Source organism: Pongo abelii, chromosome 17 (genome assembly GCF_028885655.2).
Source record: "Pongo abelii isolate AG06213 chromosome 17, NHGRI_mPonAbe1-v2.0_pri, whole genome shotgun sequence".
Lineage (NCBI taxonomy): Eukaryota > Metazoa > Chordata > Mammalia > Primates > Hominidae > Pongo > Pongo abelii.
The window spans coordinates 64,103,589-64,123,831 of NC_072002.2; the positions used below are offsets into that span (position 1 = coordinate 64,103,589).

Consider the following 20,243-nt stretch of genomic DNA (forward strand, 5'->3'; position numbering starts at 1 on the left):
GGAGTGTAGAGCACGCCACAGCCATAATGCAGCTGTGGAAATGTGTTCCACTTGACTCTGTCCTGCGTGATTAGGGAGAGGACATGCTGCAGGTTTAGGAGGAGTAAGGAGCTCCCAGGCAGACCTCACAAGTACCAAAGTGTCGCTCTAGGAAGTTTCATTTATATAGCTTCACATGACCCAGGCCCTCCACCAGAACTACTCTCTTACTTCTAGTGTCTGTAGTCCGAATACTGTGAAGTGAAGCAGAAATGAGGACTTACTGTAAGGTAGGGAAGAGCTTTCTTAAGAAATTTGCACCCAATCAAACAAAACTCAAGTTTGTGCCATTTCACAGCTTATTACAAAATTCTGCAAAATATTCAGTTGTCACTGAATAAAGCACTTAGTGTAATAGGAAAACTGCACCTAATTAGTCACATGAAATTCTAACCAAAAAATACCCTAAAATAACCTAAAATAGATTTCCTCTTATAATACAAGTAGTGTTATAAGTTTTCAAATGCTTAATTTTATTTTTACTATACAGCTATAATTCACGCAATACGCATATTTATGTGTAAACATTCTTCCTGAAAAACGATGTTTTGTAGGTAATCTATTCATTATTTGCATACATTTTACATAAATCACTGCACAAAACAGAAAGATTAATATTTTAATTACTTTGTTTTCAAATTTAACCAGCTGCACAAATTCAATGTAACTATTAATGGCAGCAGCCAAGCAAACAGAATTTCTTATGCCTAAATAGATAAAATTTATGTGCACCAAAGAATTGAAAAAATCTGATAAAACTTACTTGCTACTCCTGATGCAAGTCCATAAAGCAGTCCTCCCCCATCCGACTGCTGAGGGAAAACATGGGCTCCTGGAGGAGGTGGCTTTTCTTGTCTGATAAAGTTATATAATAAGGTCTTCACAAGTTTGCTGGTGTATGGAAGACTACACAAAAAGGAAAAAAAAAATCAAACTCATTTATGGGAGTCTTCTAATTCTGAATAACAATACAGAAATAATTCTGCCATTAACACTATCTGTTAATATAAAAGGGCTATTGGCACAACTCATAGAAATTGAGCACTGCACACAACAGTGAAGACCATGGGCTTTGAGAGCAATTATGAGGCTTAATCCTCGCTTTTCCTCTTATCACATCATAAGATATTGATCAAATTACTTAAATACTTTTTTTCTGCAGTGGTGAGAGACAAGGTCTGGTAGAGACAAGGTCTCACTATGTTGCCCAGGCTGGTCCTCAAACTCCTAAACTCAAGCGATCCTCCCGCCTCGGCCTCCCAAAGTGCTGAGATTACAGGCGTGAGCCACCATGCCCAGCCCACTTGAACTCTTGAACTTCAGTTACTTTATCTATATTCTGTATAACACTGTGAGCTATTATAAATTCAGTGCATAACACATTATCTGGCAATTGAAGGCAAAGTAGTAATAAAGAATCAGTAGAAAAAAGCAAGAATTTAAAAATAATAGGACTACACTTTTTAAGTACAAAATTATTCAATTATTCAATTGGTATTAAACTAACTCCTGCAATCTAGAGTAAACTTTTTAACAGATTCTTTAATGTACTATTGAGCTTTTTAAATATGGTTTCCAAGATGAACCACAAAAATAAGTAAAGAACATATTACGGTTTAAATATTTGGCACCATAATGATACTATAAAAACCTTACTTAGAAAATAAGAACACTAACACCCTCTATGTCTATTTTTAAAAAGCAACTTGAATACTCTGGCACTTTAAGGAATGAAGTTCACAATCTTGTTTCAGCAAAGATGCACACAGTCCCACGATGCCAGCACTACTTCAAACTACAGTCATTCTGAGTGTCTCTGTCAGAGAGGGTTCCAATGCAAACCTCTGACTCCAAAGCCCAGGTCCTTTCCCTCAGTGATTTTCAAATATGTTCAAAGAACATACATGCCACAGGAATAATCAGGGTAGCAAAAAGAATAAGAAGACAAAGCTCCCCACTACCTGAGAACTTTCCTCAAAGGTACTTTATTTGGATTTGTTTTACATTTTTAAAGTTTTGTGAAGATTATGTTAATACAAGGTCAGGTATGTGCATGTGTGTTGGTCATTTGCATCCACACCCTCTAGGAGATCGTAAGCTTCTGCTCAAGAGCATAGCCCCACAGTCTAACATGCCTGGCACATGGTTAGCACACAGCAAATATTTGCAGGCTCAAAGAAGTAGGAACAGTCAGCGAAGAGGCTGTTGGAGAAGTCCAAAGAGAGTGAGGGGGCATAGATCACAGTTGTTTCAAAGGGAATGCTGAGAAGAGGAAGACACAAAAATAATCTGAATAACAAATATGACTTGACTGTTTAAACATAGAGAGAATGAAGGAGACGGAAGAAAAAGATGATTTCAAAGTTTCAATTCTACAAAGCAACACTGGAGAAGGTAATGAAGCTAGGGGACAGGAAGAACAGGGAGGATGGGTAGATGGCACAGGAAAGCAGAATGCGGTTCCCTATGCACTGGGTTTAAAGAGACAATAGAACAACTAGAGGAAACACCTGGTTGGAGATACTCAGGTAAGAGAACAACTAGAGGAAACACCTGGTTGGAGATACTCAGGTAAGAGGACAAAACTAGAAATACAGATTTATACAATGAAAAAACTAGACATACTTAAAGTACAAACATACCATGGACCTCGCATCAAATACTTGTGGCTGATGCTCTGTCGCAAAACTTCTTTGTGGAAGAGTTGGCAGGAAAGGAAAACAACCATTGTTGATATAGCTTCTACTGATATTTCATATGTAATATCTCTGAAATGGAAGAAAAACAGAGTAACAATCACTTTGGAAGATTAAGACACTATTCTTTTCTAAATGAACTGTACATTTAAAAACTCAAATCTAAATATTCAGTATTTTCAGGTTACTGAAAAATATTAATATGTTTAATACAAAAATTAAGTCAAGCAAAAATATTAAACTCCTTCCCTGTCGTTAGCTGGTGTATTTGGATTAGTTATGCCTTTATTTCCCTATTTTCCAGTTCCCATCTCCTATTAAATGACAGGTCTATTTGTGTATAATGGAAATAGTTACCAGCAGTGTTCTGTTTTGAAGATCCACTCTAGACCTCTATGTTCATTTCTGTTTAGTGATAATATAGAGACAAATACTCAGATTGTAAAGCTGAAGAGAAGGTACAGTGTAGGGAAGAAAACAATGCCTTTTCACGTTGATGATCACTTTACAATCAGAACAATAATACACCCTAGATCTTGTGTCTCTAGTGCCTACCTTTCTCAAGGTCAACTTTGCATGTTCAGCAAAATACTAACAGTAAACAAGTTATTCCTGTTTTATTAAGCATATTTTGATTATGAAGATCATAAACCCCTTTGGGAAACAAATCTTAGATCAAATAAAAAGAAAAACAGTCAGCTGAACAGAAAGCACACAGAGGAATAAAGGCATCCGGAAATTTCCAGTTACTGCAAAAGTTTAAACGGGATTATAATGGGGAACATATTAAGACCAAGGAAGTAGAAACCTCAACAACACAGCAAAAAGAGCAATAGCACCAAAAGAATACTAAAATATTTTTATAAAAATGAAATAATTATGAAAAACAAAGAAAAATACTTAACATCTACTTAAATGAAAGCTCATTAAACAAATTAATGATGACTTGTTTCTAGAACTGGAAAAATTTAAATTCTACCAGATATCTTAAGGAGTTATTACTGATACAAATATGTTTAAAAGGCCAGGCTCGGTGGCTCACGCCTGTAATCCCAGCAGTTTGGGAGGCCAAAGCGGGTGGATCACCTGAGGTCAGGAGTTTGAGACCACCCTGGCCAACATGGTAAAACCCCATCTCTACTAAAAATACAAAAAATTAGCCAGGCATGGTGGTGGGCACCTGTAATGCCAGCTATTCGGGAGGCTGAGGCAGGAGAATGGCTTGAACCTGGGAGGCAGAAGTTGCAGTGAGCCTAGATAGTGCCATTGCACTCCAGCCTTGGCGATAACCGCGAAACTCTGTCTCAAAAACAAAAAATAAAGAAAGAAAAAGAAATATATTTAAACATGACATATGAAAAAAAGAAAAACACAAGAGACCCGCGCAATTAGCTTTAGTACATGTTGAATAAAGCTCAGCTCTACTCAAAAATCTGACTTTTAAAGTATTGTAGAACAATCTCTTTCCTGAAATTTCCATAATCACTGTTGTAAAAATTAACCTGTAAAAAGCAATTCTTGGGCATGGTGGTGCATGCCTGTAATCCCAGCTATTCAGGAGGCTGAGGCACTAGAATCACTTGAACCCAGAAGGTGGAGGTTGCAGTGAGCCGAGATTACACCACTGCACTCCAGCCTGGGCAACAGAGTGAGACTCTGTCTCAAAAAATAAAAATAAAAAATTTAAAAAATAAAATAAAGCAATTCTTGTATTTGTTCTTCTTTCATGAATTGAATGAAAGACAAACTTGATGTTTCATGTCATGTTATGATTTACTAATGATGATTTGATTTGGGTGCTCAGAACCCCCAAAAATTTTGTATCACAATAATCATTCATTCATAACATAGCCCACGCCTGTCTGGAATCCATACCAATAGTCACCCGCCTAGGCTTTTCACTTGGGTCAGAGTTTAAAGCCAAATCCTGACGTAACAAATACTCGGCTGTGAGTTAGAGCCTATTTAGATAGGCAGATGGATGACTACGTCCAATACATTTGCAAACATTTTCTGTCTTTTTTTTTTTTTTTTCTTCTTTTTGGAGATAGGGTCTGTGTCTGTCACCTAGGCTGACACCTAGTGGCACGATCTTGGCTCACTGCAACCTCCACCTCCCGGGCTCAAGGGATCCTCCTGCCTTAGCCTCTCAAGTAGCTGGGACTACAGGCAGACGCCACCATGCCCAGCTATTTTTGTCTTTTTTATAGAGAGGCGGTTTTATTATGTTGCCCAGGCTGATCTGGAACTCCTGTGCTCAAGTGTTCTGCCTGCCTGGGGCTCCCAAACTGCTGGGATTACAGGCATGAGCCATCGTGCCAGACTGCAAATGTATTTTGTCATTGCATCAATAATAAAGAATCAGCTGTGGTGGTTTACAATTTAACATCTTACTGTATGCCTCAGATCGAGAAACAAATTGTTTTACTAAATTGTTTTAGTTTTGCTTAAACTAAAATCTATGACTACTAATAATTACTAGGTCTAATAACATTAGGGAAAGAATACGTATTTAGAAAAAAGTGTTGTTGTCCTTCAAAATTAATTGGGCCAAAAACAATCAGAAGTGAGAGAACAAAAAAGTGTTAACCTTGGATCATCCTCTCTTACCATGGAATTCTATAAATGTAGAAGAATGAAGAGTAGGGGGTTTGATGCTGGGAGGTAAGGAAAGCTTCCAGCACATAAGAATACTGAAACAACATGACATTAAGAGTCACTCCAAGCTAAAAACCTATTTCCCCAAATTCCTAAACAGAACCATGTGTGTCTTCCATAGGACCAGAGAAACAAATTATATCAAATTTCTTATCACACAGTATTTTTGCTCATATGTTGTTCGACAAATATTGATTAAAAATTTATTCTTACTATGTCTAGACAGGCATTATGCTACATATTGGGGACATATCCATCAACAAATAGACAAGGCTCCTGCCTTTATGAAGCTTACAGTTTAGTGGAAAAAAGAAAAATCAAATAATAATCACTCCAAAAAGGACTATAAAGGAAAAGAACAAGTAATAACAGGAGAGGATTACAGGACACTCTGATATTAACTATGGGATCAAAAGAAAGCGTCTCTTAAAAAGTGGCATTTAAAACCTGAAGTATGAGTGGCAATTACTTACAAATCTTTCTTACTAGAATATATGAGACTCTAGCTAGAGAACCTTTCATTTTTGCTGTTGTTTATATTCTCAACTCTAGTACATAATAGGTACTCAACGGATACATAAATGGGAAGATGGAGGGATCTTTACTGTTTTCATTTTGACTGGAAACTTATTGAATACCTTCCTTAATAGATCCATCAGCATAGCGTACAAGGCATATATAACTTAGAATAGCAAAGAGGAAGAAGAATGCTGAGGTCAGGTAATAAGTATTCATAAGCACAAATGGAATACTCATTGCAACAAAAATGTAAAGGGAATTTCATGAAAGAAGGATCCAGAATGTTGTTGACTGGCTTACAGCTGTCCTCTGTTGATTTTGCCTGACCAACATCCACCTCCTGTTCTTCTGGCAAAAGCAGTCCTTTTGTCCTCCTGAGAACCTCCCTCCCCTCCATACATGTGGATTGGATGGGGCATGACTCTGCCTCCTGGTGATCCAAGTTTGGGCAATAAAAATGGTCCTTGTCAAAATCCTTCCCAGCACTTCTGGAACTATCAGAAAAGAGGCACTCTCTCCTTCTGAGATTGTGAGTGCTAAGAACCATGTATGGATAGAGCTGCTACTGGTTTTCTCTGTCGATGGATCCTGCCTGAGAACGTAGCCAATCACAGCAGTGACGAGAGATTAAGGACATCACAGCAGTGACAAGAGATTGAGGGGGAAGGAGCAAAAAGGAGAGAAGAAAGAGAGGAGTCCTAGTGAAGAGTCAGCAGAATAATCAAACATAGAAAAAGAAATTGCTATGAAATCCGGCAAATCCCATGAAAGAATATGAACTATCTGTATTAGGAACACAGAGATAACAGCAACCAATTCTGCCTGGGGCAGAAGGGAAATGCTTCACAAAGATGATGATATTTGAGCAGAGGAAGAAGAAGAAGAAGGGGAAGGGCATTAAAGTGAAGAAACCATACAAAGGCAGTCACAAAAAGGTCTGGTAGTTTTGAAGGAAAACAAGAAATTCAATATTGATCAAACAGATTAAAGAAGGTGGGGTAAAGGGGTGGGAGCAAAGGAACTGGAACTGGGAGTTGAGAAATTAATAAAATGGAAAAAGTATGTATATATTGGAGAAGTGAGATTAAAACAGTTATTAAAAAATCAAGAAACTATTCAAATAAATTTAAAAATCCAACTAGGCCAGATACAAGATCAACTTTGAAAGATAAATAAATAGCATTTCTCCTTAGCAGCGCTAACCAACAATAGTAGATTATCAAAAACAAAACAGCATTTTGCAAGACTGCCAGAATAACTAAAATGTTTGGAATAAAATGTTTTGGTCCTTCATAGGACATCTATGAAGAAAAACATTTAAAAAGGACACAGTGGATGATCTGAACAGGATGACAATACTATGAAGATAATAATTCTACCCAGATTAATACGGAAAGTCAACAAATCACAACCAAAATTCTCACCGGACTTTTTTGAGGAACTGCATAAACTGACTCACTTTTATGAAATAATAAACAAATAGCCAAGTCAACCTTGACAATAAAGAATGAAGAGGGGCACTTTCCCTACTGGATATCAAGCCACTCTATACAGCTGTAGTAAGAAAAACAGCATGGTATTTGTACAAAAAATAAACAAACCAAAGGACCCCAATTGATAATTCAAAGACAGACCTGTGTATATATGGAAATAATATACAATAAGGATTACTCCACAAATCAATGAAGAAAAACACATTGTACAGAAGATGGTAATGGGAAACACCTCTTTTATTTCATGACAGATCACTACACTTTACAACATACTCAAGACCTACTACAGAAGACTTAATGACTTAGATGTGAATAAAACTAAAGTCGATAGAAGGAAGTGTACAGTAAGTTTGTAACATAAGCACAAGAAAGGGCTTATTAAATAAAAGCCTAAGAACACAAACCACAAAGGCAAAAATTACACATTAAATTACATCAGAATTAAAGATTACTGCTCAGCGAATGAATCCCTGGACAAAGTTAACAGGCAGATAATAGACTGAAAGAAGAACACGAAACTAATATCAAGACTATTACAAATAACTCCTGCAAACAACCAACAAAAAGGCAGGAACTCTGCTAGGAAAAAAAAATCAAGATACAAACAGGCAATCTGAAACAAGGTGATATGCCCCTATGCCCTAGAGAATGTAATGTGTTGCCAGGCATGTGGTGATATAAAAACCCTCATGCTCTGCTGATAGGAATACTGACCAGCACAGCCAGTTTTAGAGAACCTATGTCCATTCACACAGACACACAGACACACACGTGTGCATGCGCACGTGCCAAAGAAAAATCCACAGAGATATGTCTGAGAAATATAGTAGACATCCTCTAAAATGACCCCAGTCATGCCTGCTTCCTGCTATTCATGCGCTTGTGTAATCCCCTCCCCTCACAGAATACAACAAAAATGAGACTTACGTCACTTTTGAGAGATCAGCTTACAAAATAACTACGATGTGTGTTGAGTAGCCCCTCTTGCTCTTCCATTTGCCGGCCAGTTGCCTTGCTGTAGGCTAACATACTGAGAGGTCTACACGGCAAAGAACTAAGGGAGGCCTCCAATCAACAGCCAGTGAGGAACTGAGGTCCTCAGTCCAACCCTTGAGGAGCTGAATCTTGCCAATAGCCAGATGAGAGACCTAGGAAGCAAGGCGTCCCCCAGCTGAGGCTTCAAGTGAGACCAGAGCCCCAGCTTGACTACAACCTCATGTGACACCTTGAGTCAGAGGCTTAAAGCTACGGTATACTCAGATCTCTGACCCTAAAAAACTATGTAATAATATTTGTTGTTCTAAACAGCTGTTTTGGGTAATTTTTATGCAGCAATAGACGAACAACACGAAACATCCATTATTTGTGGACATGCAAAGTTGGAGGCAATCCGGGTATAACCGAGGAATTAAATAAGTAAAAAGAGACGGAGCCACCCATGGAGCAGGTTTTTGGTTTTTTTTGTTTTGTTTTGTTTTGAGAGAGAGTCTCGCTCTGTCGCCCAGGCTGGAGTGCAGCGGTGCCATCTCGGCTCACTGCAAGCGCCGCCTCCCGGATTCATGCCGTTCTCCTGCCTCAGCCTCTCCAGTAGCTGGGACTACAGACTCCCGCCACCACGCCCGGCTAATTTTTTTGTATTTTTAGTAGAGACGGGGTTTCACTGTGTTAGCCAGGATGGTCTCAATCTCCTGATCTCGTGATCTGCCCGCCTCGGCCTCCCAAAGTGCTGGGATTACAGGCGTGAGCCACCGCACCCGGCCCGCATGGAGCAGTTTTAAAAGCCACAGACTAGATGTTCACTTTGCATCACAAGTAACTCTTAAAAACAGTTTTGAGAGGAAAAAAGTAAAAAAAAAGAATGAGTTCTATAACACAATTCTATATACATACGTTAAAAATACATGTACACATACGAATAACATTTTGTACTTGAACATACATATGTAGATGTAAACATATTAAACACATTAGAATGGCTATCTATGGGAAAGAAAAGGAAACAGGGAACGGAGATAAAAGAGAATAAATGAATGGATGAATATTAAATGGAGGAAGGGACAGGCCTTACAGGAGCTGATGATGATAGTGCTAAAGAATGTGACAAATAGACAAATTCAACCCTATGTCTGATGAGTCTAAAACCAGGGCTTGTGGGATGAAAGGACACATAAGAGGATGGGGAACATACTGATGTGAGAAAATGTTTAAACTAATCCTGGAAACAAAAGATGTGTGCAATAAATCATTTGGGGGGACATAATGAGGACATCCACTAAAACAGTGACAACATGAATGAAAAAGCAATCAGATTTGAATAACATTTAACAAAATAAAACTACTACCACTCAGTGACAGATCAGAGACACTTAAAACGGGCAAGAAAAACAGATTAATCAAGAAAGACTAAGCTTTCTAAATGTAGCACCCAGAGATGGTGATGCCATTAACTAAATCAAGAACACAGGAAATGGAAAATTGCCATATATGTAGTCAACACTCATTATTCACAGATTCTGTATTTGTAAAATCACCCATTCACTACAATTTATTTGTAACCCCCAAATCAGTATTGCAGCACTTCTGCTAACTGAACTAATCTACATTAATTTTCTAACTTGCACCACAGAAATCCTAGACCAAATTTCATGACATGAAATAGAAAGTAAAAAATTCCAAATGAATTCACAGATAAATTATACTATGACAAAGATGATAAAGGCTGGATGTGGTGGCTCACGCCTGTAATCCCAGCACTTTGGGAGGCCAAGGCGGGTGGATCACGAGGTCAGGAGATCGAGACCATCCTGGCTAAGACGGTGAAACCCCGTGAAACTACTAAAAATACAAAAAATTAGCCCGGCATGGTGGCGGGCGCCTGTAGTCCCAGCTACTCAGGAAGCTGAGGCAGGGCAATCGCTTGAACCTGGGAGATGGAGGTTGCAGTGAGCCGAGATCGCACCACTGCACTCCAGCCTGGGCTACAGAGTGAGACTTCATCTCAAAAAAAAAAAAAAAAAAAAAGATGATAAAATGATAAACTAAAAAGCAAGGTCTGTATTCCACACAAGGGTGGATGTGGATGGGGTATTCATGAAAGAAGAGTGGCCATGAGTTGATAGTTATTGAACCTGAGCAACAAGCACATGGAGTTTCATTATTCTCTCTATATTTATATGCTTGAAATTTTCCATAAATTCAAAAATATAAATTTAAAAATTGACTATTTATAAGTGACTGTAGACCATGAGTTTGGGGAAGTCAGGAGCCTCTCTTATTCCTAGCTCCTCCCACAGTTCCCAGAAAATAGTAGGTATTTAACAAATATTAGAATGAATGAACCATTGAAAATTCTGTACTTAAATCTAATTTGCTAAAGATGTGTGCTTTGAGAAGCTGAATATGTTCTATCAGCACTGTATTAGTTTTATATTGCTGCCATTAACAAATCATCACAAATGTAGCAGCTTTAAACAACACAATTTGTTATCATACAGTCCTGGGAGTCAGAAGTCCAGTACAGGTCTCATGAGCCTAAAATCCAGGTGTCAGCAAGCTGCATTCCATTCTAGAGGCTCTAAAGAAAAGAATTCATTTCCTGTTCATTTGGGTTTTTGGCAGGACTCATTTCCTCGTGGTTGTAGGACCCAGGTCCCTGTTTTCTTGCTGGGTGTAAACTGAGGGCACTTCTTGGCTTCTAGGGGTCACCACATCCCTTGGCCCATGGATCTCTTGTTCCATCTTCAAAGGAAGCAAGGGCTTTGAGTGACTTCTTATATCACATCTCTCTGACCCACTCTGCTTTGCTCATTTAAGGACTCATGTGATTAGACGGGGCTCAACAGGATAATGAATGACAGTCTCTCCATTAAAAGGTCTTTAACTTTAAACACATCTACAACATCACTTTTGACATATAAGTTATGTTACTCACAGGTTCCAGGGATTAGAGCATGTACATCTTCGGGGTTTGGAATGGCATTAGTCTGCCTACCACTAGTACTCAGTAAGAATCAGATTATGTGCTAATTTCAGTAAGAACCAAAAATCTGCCTACCAGCCAGCATAAAAATATTACTCATTGTTATACTATCTGCCAGATTAGGTGGGGAGGTGAGGATAATAAAAATACAGTCATGGGTCCCATAACAATATGTCAGTCAACAATGGACAACATATATGATAATGCTTCCATATTATAATGGCATATTTTAATGTACCCTTTCTATGTTTAGATATGTGTAGATACATACTTACATTGTGTTACAACTGCCTACAGTATTTAGTGCAGTAACATGCTATACAGCTTTGTAGCCTAGGAGCAACAGGTTATATACTATTCAGGGTAGGTGTGTAGCAGGCTATAACATCTAGGTTTATGTAAGTACACTCTATGATGTTTGCACAATGATGAAATCGCCCAACAATGTATTTCTCACAATATCCCCATCGTTAAGCAATGCATAACTGTATACACAATGAAGCACAGCTTCAAATGGTAGCAAAAGTATAAATATTAAAAATAGCAAGAACAGAATGATTTTGTGGGGAGAAGGTGGGCAAAGATGTCAAGAACCTAATTTCCAATTTTTGTTGTCTGAGGGTAGTTCTTATAACCACAAAGCATGGGAAAATTTAAATACACAGGGCAAAAATATTCAGACAAGGATAATGACCATCCCACAGCTGCCCACCCCACTAAGAATAAAATTCGGAGTCCTTAACTCAGCCTCTAAGACCCTCTATGACTTCTGCATCCATACTAACTTATCTTCTACCACATACCCTCCCCATCCTTGCTCATTCTGCTCAGCTCTACTGGCCTGCTTAGTGTCCTGGGATATACCAAGCATGTGCCCGCCTCAAGGCCTTGAAGCTGCTGCTGTTCCCTCTGTTAGAATGCTCTCCCATCAAACAGCAACAGGACTCTGTCTTTGACTTTATTATAAGGTCCACTTCAAAAGAAGCCCTCCCTTATGATCTTGGCTAAAATACCACCACATTACTATTTCTTTCATTGCCCTTATCACATCCTAATATTACATATTAATGTATTTATTGTCTGTCCTATCCCACTTGCAACTAGAATTATATCTTATTCAGTATTGTATCCCTAGCACCTAAAACAAGGACTGACAACCAGTGAATACTCACATATTTTTGATTAGTCTCTTCAACTATGCTCACAGGCACAGTGAGAAATTAATACTATTTTACCAAAACCAAGAAAAATATATCCATTCGTGTACAAATTTTAAATGACGAAAAATATCTGAAACTCCCAGCTTCTAAACACTTTTTTATGATTTAGCACTCTGCAGAAAAATTTATGCCTGGGCATGCTGGCTCATGCCTGTAATCCCAGCACTTTAGGAGACCGAGGCAGGAGGATCACTTGAGGCCAGGAGTTCAGGACAGGCTTGGGCAACATACAAGACCCCACCTCTACACCACATTAAAAAAAAAAAAAATCATTAGACTCCTGGAGCCACAGTAACAGAACTAGTAACAACAAAAAAAATTTACTCAACATTCATTTGAAGCAAGACTTACTCAAAGCAGCCCATACCTTCATTTAATCCATTTTCTGTAATAAATGGTATTGAAGATGACTGATGTTTTTCAAAAGTCAGTTTAAAAATAAGGAACCCAAATTTGAGTTCTACATATCTGGGGAAAAAATGATGTAAACAGAAAAACCCTGGAACAGCCATTTAAGAAATACATTTTAAAGACACATGTGGGCAAAATGCAACTATCCATCAACTACTGCTTCCTCGTTACCACGTTCCCTCACATCTCCTAAATCTCTGTGATGGCTTCAACTTCCCCTTCTGCCTTCAAACCACTTGGCTAACTCATATTCATAACTCAAGACTTTGGACTTTGTTATTCTTGATTATTTACAAAATAGCCTGTAACTACAAGCCAAAGATCAAGAGATGTCACGTCAACACACCACTTAATACAAATAAAAATACAAGATTTAGAGAAAACAAGAATTACTGCCTTAAAAAAAAATCTCCTTTTGATCTGAAGATGATTGAGTCTGCAGTTATCTCTCCCATGAGAAATCTATCAGGAAGAAGAGTAGACATTTCTTATTTTTAAATCATTGTTATAGAAGTTAGTAATAGGACTTCATCAGTAACATTCTAAAAGGACATTAATACATATAGTAGGACAACTGTATAACCTTATGGGAAAAAAAACAAAAAACAAACCTGAATCCATACCACAGACTCTATACAAAAATAAATCCCAAATATATCAAAGGTTTAAATCTAAAAAGAAATGGAAGAATTCCTTTATAACATGCTTTAGTGAAGGTCTTTCCAATCATTCATTGGGTATCTACTGTAAGACAAGCTTCACAGAGCTTAAATCTAGAGGGGCAGATAAATAAATATGTTATACACTAAATTAAAAGATAAGTGCTATGAAAAAAGTAAAGTATAAAGGTAGGACCAAGAGTGCCAGGTTAGGGTAGAAGGGTAAGTAACAGGCTAAGCTGCTGTGACAAAGAGGTCTAAAGTTCAAGTATTTAAAACAGGATCAAAGTTAATTTCTCTGCCATATCATAATCCAGAAAATAATCCAGATCAGGTAGGCTCTACTTGATAAGAATACGCAAGGCCCATGCTGGGAGGGAAGCTCTACTACCCTTTGCATGTGCTTCAAAGTTTGTGCCAGTTGTCATAATTTCCCACCAAAGAGAAGGGGAAAAAATGCACTCCAAGGCAAGTCATTTCTTTTTTTTAAATGTGAAAGCATATATCTCTTCTTCTGGTACATCCATACCTAGCTGCAGGGGATCCTGATAAATGGCATCTCTACCTGGACAGCCGTTGTCCAGCTAAACTCTAAATAAAGAAGATAAATTTGGGAGTCTACTGACAACCTATCACAGGTGTGTTACAATTTTAAATAAGAAGACCTCAACAAGGACTTGACATTTAAGCAAAGACTTGAAAGAAGCAAGGTGGCAAGGGAAGTGTCTTCCAAGTAGAGGGCCCAGCACACGCAGTCCCTAAGGTAGGAATACACCTAGTACCTTTAAGGAACAACAAAGAGGCCAGTAGGGCTAGAATAGAATGTGCAAGAAGAAGAGTAGTAAGAGATGAGGTTTAAAAAGGTAAAACTGAGTCAGCTTATAGATCGTTAAGCCTAAAAGCTATAAAAGATGGATAAATTTAAATTATTCAAAATTGTTTTATTAAAAAGTCATCATGACAAAAACAAAAATATCCTATAAGCAAATAAGTCAACAGGCAAACTGAAAAAAATATTTAAATTCTAACACAGAAAGGGTTTTAGAAAGATACAATAGAGGCGGCAATACAAACTGAGCAAAGGATATGAGCAAAAACAAATTAACAATGTCCATCAATAAGGGCACGATTAAATATAGTTTGATACTGATCTACAACAGAACATTATATAGCTTTTGAAAAAGAGTGAGAAAGTCTGTGGAGAAACTGAAACCCTCTTTCATGGCTGGCAGGAAGGTAAAGTGGTAAAACTGCTGTGGAAAAGTTTGGCAGTTAACTCAAAAAGTTAAATACAGAGTTACCATATCACCTAGCAATTCCATTCCTAGATGCATACCCAGAAGAACTGAAAACATTTCTACACAAAATCTTGTACATTGATGCTCAAAGCAGCATTACTCATAATGGCCAAAAAGTAAAAATAAACCCAATGCATATCAACGGGTGAATAAGCAAAATGTGGTATATACAGACAATGGGATACTTTTCAGCATAAAAAAGAATGAAATACTGGTACATATTATATAACATGAATGAACCCTGAACACATTATATGAAGTAAATGCCAGACACAAAAGCCACATATTGTACGATTTCACTTGCATAAAATATCCAGAATAGGGAAATGCATAGACAGAAGGCAGATGAGTGGTTACTAGGGGCAGAGGAGAGGGATAAATGAGGCGTGACTGCTAATGGGTACACAGTTTCTCTTTGGATAATGAAAATGTTCTAGAATTAGATAGTGGTGTTGGTTTCACAACTTTGTGAACATACTGCAAACCACTGAACTGTATATTTTTAAAGGGTGAAAATTTTAGTATTTAAAATATATCTCAATAAAGTTGTTACTTAAAAAATAAAAATGAGAAAGTTCTATATAGTGTACAACAACTGCCAGGATAGAATGTTAACTAGAAAAAGAATAAAGTTCAAAACAATATGTAGAATTTCCTGCCTTTTATGTGGAAGCAAGGTGAAATAAGAATCTATATTCATTACTGAATATACAGATGCTCTTCGACTAATAATGGAATTATGTCCCAATAAATCTACTGTAAGTTGAAAGTATCAAAAGCCAAAAATGCATTTAAATACCCTAACCTATTATATTATAACTTAGCTTAGCTTACCTTAAACATGCGTGAATATTTAAATAAGCCTACAGTTGGGCAAAGTCATCTAACACAAAGCCTACTTTATAATAAAGTGTTGAATATTTCATGTAATTTATTGAACACTGTACTGAAAGTGAAAAATAAAATAGTTGTATGGGTACTTGAAGTACGGTTTCTACTGAATGCCTATTGCTTTCACACAATCGTAAATCCAAAAAATCATAAGTCGAATTATCATTAAGTTGGAGGTCATCTGTATATTTGTGAAAAATTATAAGAAGGATAAGTAAGAAACTAAGGATAGCAGTTAACTATGGAGGTGAATGGAAGGACTAGGGAGATGGGAGACAAAGATGAGAGGGAGATTGTTCATGCATACTTTTATGTGTTGGATTTTTGAATAATATAAATATATCATCTATATAAAAATTAATAACTAAAAACAGAAGACTGCCATAAATATTAAAAACTGAACTTTTATTAATTAAAATATAACATATTGAAATAAAAGCAAAGAAAAAAAAGAAGTTACCCCAATCACAAACAGTATGCTGCAGGAGTCACCTATTCAAAATTAAGAAAGTTAGGGTCTGCTTCTAAGTATCTATTAAATCACTCTGTTAACTTCAATAAATAACTTCTCTGGGTCTCAGTTTTCTTATTTGTAAATAAGTATACTGTGCAAGAGGACCTCTAATGTCATTTCCTCCTGTAACTTTCTATAATGCTCTTAAAAAGGAATTCAAAAGCAATGTTACATTTCTGTGGAGACAAAATTAAAAATATATTAATTTGGCTACCTTAAGTGCCAAATAATCAGGAAAAAGAGCCAGAGAGGCCAATACTTGAAAGAAACCAAAATTCTACCATGCTGAGTGTGGTGGTTTTTAGAAGATGAAAAATGTTTTAATCCAACAGATCTTTCTTGTTTTAATGTCAGAAGATTTTCATTACACAATCACCAAAACAAAGTCAACCTTAAAAAGCCAAAATACTGCTTTGGCTGCCATATTATCCCAAGAACTTTCCACCATCTGCTCTGGAAATGTCCTAGAACAAACTACTGCTGGAGCAAGTTATTAATTTCATGTGAAGAAAAAGAGACAGGCGCCATGACCCTGCACTGCACTGCACTGCTAGGGCACAGTGGAACACTTGGATAAAGACAAAAGACTTCATGAAATGGGTGTTACTGTTGGCTAAGGGCAGTCAACGAATACAGAGGAAAAAAACATCCTCCTTTTACTTACTATTGGATAAGAAACCTGATGGTACTGTAAATGGAACATAAGTTTAATAAAAACAACTGACAAGTTCAAACGATTGAGACCAAAATTTAGAAATATCAATGCATGCCAACATGGAGATTTTAGGAGTCAAATATGTGGAAAGACTAAAAAATAATGTGCTATAGTACAGATATTGTCAACAAAAGTATGTTAGTATAATGGCTAGTTTTAAAAATTAACAAATCAAAGACATGGTAATATTCCTCGTTTATAAAAGTCTTAACACTAGAAGAAAGAGTGCTTGGCATTTGAGATTCAAGAAATGTAGATTTTAGTCTCAGAACTGCCACTCATTACCGTTATCGACCACATTACCTATCAACTTCATCATATATAAAAACTAAAGGGGGAGGGGAGGAGCCAAGATGGCCGAATAGAAACAGCTCCGGTCTACAGCTCCCAGCCTGAACGACGCAGAAGACAGGTGATTTCTGCATTTCCATCTGAGGTACCGGGTTCATCTCACTAGGGAGTGCCAGACAGTGGGCACAGGACAGTGGCTGCAGTGCACCGTGCGCCAGCCGAAGCAGGGCGAGGCACTGCCTCACCGGGAAGCGCAAGGGGTCAGGGAGTTCCCTTTCCTGGTCAAGAAAAGAGGTGACAGACGGCACCTGGAAAATCGGGCCATTCCCACCTGAATACTGCGCTTTTCAGACTGGCTTAGGAAACGGCGCACCAGGAGATTATATCCCGCACCTGGCTCGAAGGGTCCTACACCCACGGAGTCTCGCTGATTGCTAGCACAGCAGTCTGAAATCAAACTGCAAGGCGCCAGTGAGCCTGGGGGAGGGGCGCCCACCATTACCCAGGCTCACTTAGGTAAACAAAGCAGCCAGGAAGCTCCAACTGGGTGGAGCCCACCACAGCTCAAGGAGGCCTGCCTGCCTCTGTAGGCTCCACCTCTGGGGGCAGGGCACAGACAAACAAAAAGACAGCAGTAACCTCTGCAGACTTAAATGTCTCCGTCTGACAGCTTTGAGGAGAGCAGTGGTTCTCCCAGCATGCAGCTGGAGATCTGAGAACAGGCAGACTGCCTCCTCAAGTGGGTCCCTGACCCCTGACCCCCGAGCAGCCTAACTGGGAGGCACCCCCCAGCAGGGGCAGACTGACACCTCACACGGCCGGGTACTCCTCTGAGACAAAACTTCCAGAGGAACGATCAGACAGCAGCATTCGCAGATCATGAAAATCCGCGGTTCTGCAGACACCGCTGCTGATACCCAGGCAAACAAGGTCTGGAGTAGACCTCTAGCAAACTCCTACAGACCTGCTGCTGAGGGTCCTGTCTGTTAGAAGGAAAACTAACAAACAGAAAGGACATCCACACCAAAAACCCATTGGTACAAAACCATCATCAAAGACCAAAAGTAGTTAAAACCACAAAGATGGGGAAAAACAGAGCAGAAAAACTGGAAACTCTACAAAGCAGAGCGCCTCTCCTCCTCCAAAGGAATGCAGTTCCTCACCAGCAACAGAACAAACCTGGATGGAGAATGACTTTGACGAGTTGAGAGAAGAAGGCTTCAGACGATCAAACTACTCCGAGCTACAGGAGGAAATTCAAACCAAAGGCAAAGAAGTTGAAAACTTTGAAAAAACTTTAGATGAATGTATAACTAGAATAACCAATACAGAAAAGTGCTTAAAGGAGCTGATGGAGCTGAAAGCCAAGGCTCGAGAACTACTTGAAGAATGCAGAAGCCTCAGGAGTGAATGCGACCAACTCGAAGAAAGAGTATCAGTGATGGAAGATCAAATGAATGAAATGAAGCGAGAAGGGAAGTTTAGAGAAAAAAGAATAAAAAGAAACGAACAAATCCTCCAAGAAATATGGGACTATGTGAAAAGACCAAATCTGCATCTGATTGGTGTACCTGAAAGTGACGGGGAGAATGGAACCAAGTTGGAAAACACTCTGCAGGATATTATCCAGGAGAACTTCCCCAATCTAGCAAGGCAGGCCAACATTCAGATTCAGGAAATACAAAGAACACCACAAAGATACTCCTCGAGAAGAGCAACTCCAAGACACATAATTGTCAGATTCACCAAAGTTGAAATGAAGGAAAAAATGTTAAGGGCAGCCAGAGAGAAAGGTCGGGTTACCCACAAAGGGAAGCCCATCAGACTAACAGCAGATCTCTCGGCAGAAACTCTACAAGCCAGAAGAGAGTGGGGGCCAATATTCAACATTCTTAAAGAAAACAATTTTCAACCCAGAATTTCATATCCAGCCAAACTAAGCTTCATAAATGAAGGAGAAATAAAATCCTTTACAGACAAGCAAATGCTGAGAGATTTTGTCACCACCAGGCCTGCCCTAAAAGAGTTCCTGAAGGAAGCACTAAACATGGAAAGGCACAATCGGTACCAGCCGCTGCAAAATCATGCCAAAATGTAAAGACCATCGAGACTAGGAAGAAACTGTATCAACTAATGAGCAAAATAACCAGCTAACATCATAATGACAGGATCAAATTCACACATAACAATATTAACTTTAAATGTAAATGGACTAAATGCTCCAATTAAAAGACACAGACTGGCAAACTGGATAAGGAGTCAAGACCCATCAGTGTGCTGTATTCAGGAAACCCATCTCACGTGCAGAGACACACATAGGCTCAAAATAAAAGGATGGAGGAAGATCTACCAAGCAAATGGAAAACAAAAAAAAGCAGGGGTTGCAATCCTAGTCTCTGATAAAACAGACTTTAAACCAACAAAGATCACAAGAGACAAAGAAGGCCATTACATAATGGTAAAGGGATCAATTCAACAAGAAGAGCTAACTATCCTAAATTTATATGCACCCAATACAGGAGCACCCAGATTCATAAAGCAAGTCCTTAGAGACCTACAAAGAGACTTAGACTCCCACACAATAATAATGGGAGACTTTAACACCCCACTGTCAACATTAGACAGATCAATGAGACAGAAAGTTAACAAGGATACCCAGGAATTGAACTCAGCTCTGCACCAAGCGGACCTAATAGACATCTACAGAACTCTCCACCCCAAATCAACAGAATATACATTTTTTTCAGCACCACACCACACCTATTCCAAAATTGGCCACATAGTTGGAAGTAAAGCTCTCCTCAGCAAATGTAAAACAACAGAAATTATAACAAACTGTCTCTCAGACCACAGTGCAATC

The 20,243-nt window shown here is 38.4% G+C and overlaps 1 protein-coding gene across 11 annotated transcripts in view; it reads right to left on the minus strand.

The window, feature by feature from the left end:
• Positions 1-20,243, minus strand: part of DYM (dymeclin) — a 413,664-nt gene that overhangs the window by 278,471 nt on the left and 114,950 nt on the right. For 10 of the 11 annotated variants that reach the window (NM_001133903.1, XM_054537559.2, XM_054537555.2 and 7 more), the window contains 2 exon segments: positions 803-945; positions 2,682-2,807. The exons of the other annotated variant lie outside the window; for it this stretch is intronic. In NM_001133903.1, the coding sequence (NP_001127375.1) occupies positions 803-945; positions 2,682-2,807 (269 nt within the window). 11 annotated transcript variants of the gene reach the window in all.